Source organism: Arachis hypogaea, chromosome 11, assembly GCF_003086295.3.
Source record: "Arachis hypogaea cultivar Tifrunner chromosome 11, arahy.Tifrunner.gnm2.J5K5, whole genome shotgun sequence".
Taxonomy (NCBI): Eukaryota; Viridiplantae; Streptophyta; class Magnoliopsida; order Fabales; family Fabaceae; genus Arachis; species Arachis hypogaea.
This window is the reverse complement of record NC_092046.1, coordinates 133,749,347-133,751,317: the sequence shown is the minus strand read 5'-3', so window position 1 is coordinate 133,751,317 and position 1,971 is coordinate 133,749,347. Positions and strand designations below refer to the sequence as shown.

At 33.3% G+C, this 1,971-nt stretch overlaps 1 protein-coding gene across 1 annotated transcript; it reads right to left on the bottom strand.

The window, feature by feature from the left end:
* Window positions 1-1,033: 1,033 nt before the first annotated feature.
* On the bottom strand, window positions 1,034-1,444 carry LOC112724071 (uncharacterized). The gene has a single exon (XM_072206136.1). The coding sequence runs from the start codon at window positions 1,442-1,444 to the stop codon at window positions 1,034-1,036; it is 411 nt and encodes a 136-aa protein (XP_072062237.1).
* Between the last annotated feature and the right edge of the window lie 527 nt (window positions 1,445-1,971).

Genomic DNA, 1,971 nt, shown 5'->3' with positions numbered 1-1,971 from the left:
GAGAGAGATAAAGTTAGATGTGCATATGATGCTATTATGTATATTTTGTCTCCTCTAGCAAATTTTTTTGATCCATCACTGGTGGGAGCTATGAATTATTTTTATTTTATTTTTTTAATCCATAACTAATCTCTACAATCTACATGAAACAATTTTAATCATCCATATAGGCGGACTAGCTGTCCAAGTGGAGAACTATTGTTTTAAAGAACTTGAATCCAAAACCTTATTCAAAGAAAGATGACATGTATCAATTAAACTTATTCTATTAGTGCGTGAGACCTATATATATAGTGGACAAGGGTAGAATAACTTACCAAACTAACCATTAAGACAAGCGGTATAATTTTTCTGTTGACTCTACCATACCATTTGCCTAAAAATGGGTTGCAAACTTTACTTAAAGAAATAAGATGGTAAAATCATTCAAGGATTATTCTCAACAATCATTGCTGTTCCAAAAATATGAATAGAATACAACATGCGAAGAGAACTTAAGAGAATGCTTGGAGATGGTGGATATATTACATAGGGAAAAGTACTACAATGAGGACTCAAATGTGTTATGAATACAAGTTTTTACTATGAGTAGAACCTTAAAATATTTGGTCCACGGAAGATGTGTGGAAAACTGAAAATGTTGTAATGTCCAAAACATTAGCTCCACCATGATAGTAACAAAATGATGATGGAAAATAATATTAGAAAATGAAAACCATCTTTGAATCATAAAAAACATAAGCATATAAAACAAAGGAAGAGCTTATAACTTGCTGTGAAGATTAGTGTGTATAGATTAATGTTCAACAGACATGAAACCCTCTCTACTACAGTAAGGTAGCTATGATCAAATAAAGTTTCAAAGAAAAAATGATTAACATTAAACAAAAGCATTGCTACCATTTCAATGACATGATTTTATGCTTTCAACCCAAGCAACAGGCCAACAATTCCATTGACTAATCAACTTTAAAACTCCTGCTTCATTGACTGCTAGAAACACTTTACATTTATGCAAAAATATGACTCAGTTTTATCTATCACAGCTGTGATCAATCAGAACCTTAACTACTTGGACCAGCTTCATCATTACTCTTAGAGCAACAACCCCATCACTGTGATCGTGGGCATGTTTATCGGAGTGATCTGGATTGTCATCTTCATCACTATCATCCTCATCAAATGACTTCTCTTTGTGAAAGATACAGCACTTCTTGGAGCTCTTCTTCTGTATAAACTCATTGTCTTCCGTGCCCTCTTTCCATGTGACCTTCTTCTTGCAACTTAATGGAAGGAAAAGGACTTCGGGTTGCTGCTGTTCTTGTTGCGAGGAAGAGGATGATGGATCAGAGCTTCCAATGGTTATGGTAGTGGTGGCAGTGGCAGTGATAGAAGGGGAAGACATGGCTGAAGGCTTGGTGGCAGTCATACGTCGTCTATCCATGATTGCCAAAATTGGATGTCTCTAATTAATGGCTTAAGCAAATGCAATGTTGAGAAAGTTTCCAACAAGTAGAACTATGTCCATTTCTTCTACGCATCGAACAATTTTGTAGGAAATGACACAGAAGCAATGATGTATTATTGCAAAAGGCCCAAAAATTAAAAGAAAAATAAATAAGAACAAAAGAGAATTCGCAGCACTAAGTTTAAAGAGGAGATAGGGTTTTTCCAAGAATGATCAAGGGGAGAGGAACGTGATTCTCTCTTTGTAAAGTAATGTTCGAAGGAGAAAGCTTTCTTACAACAACTCGAGCTCCTTTTTTCCCAAACAAAGTAAATATAATTGTTCGTTATTTTTAAATAATAATATTCAGTATTTATATTTTTGGAGAAGTTATGGGCCGTTTTGCATGAGTTTTTTTTTTAAATTTTGTATAAAGTATTATTTTGAGCAGATTTTTTATTTTATTAAATAGATGTAATATTTACCGAAATAAATATTTTTACAAATATTTACCAAATTAAATT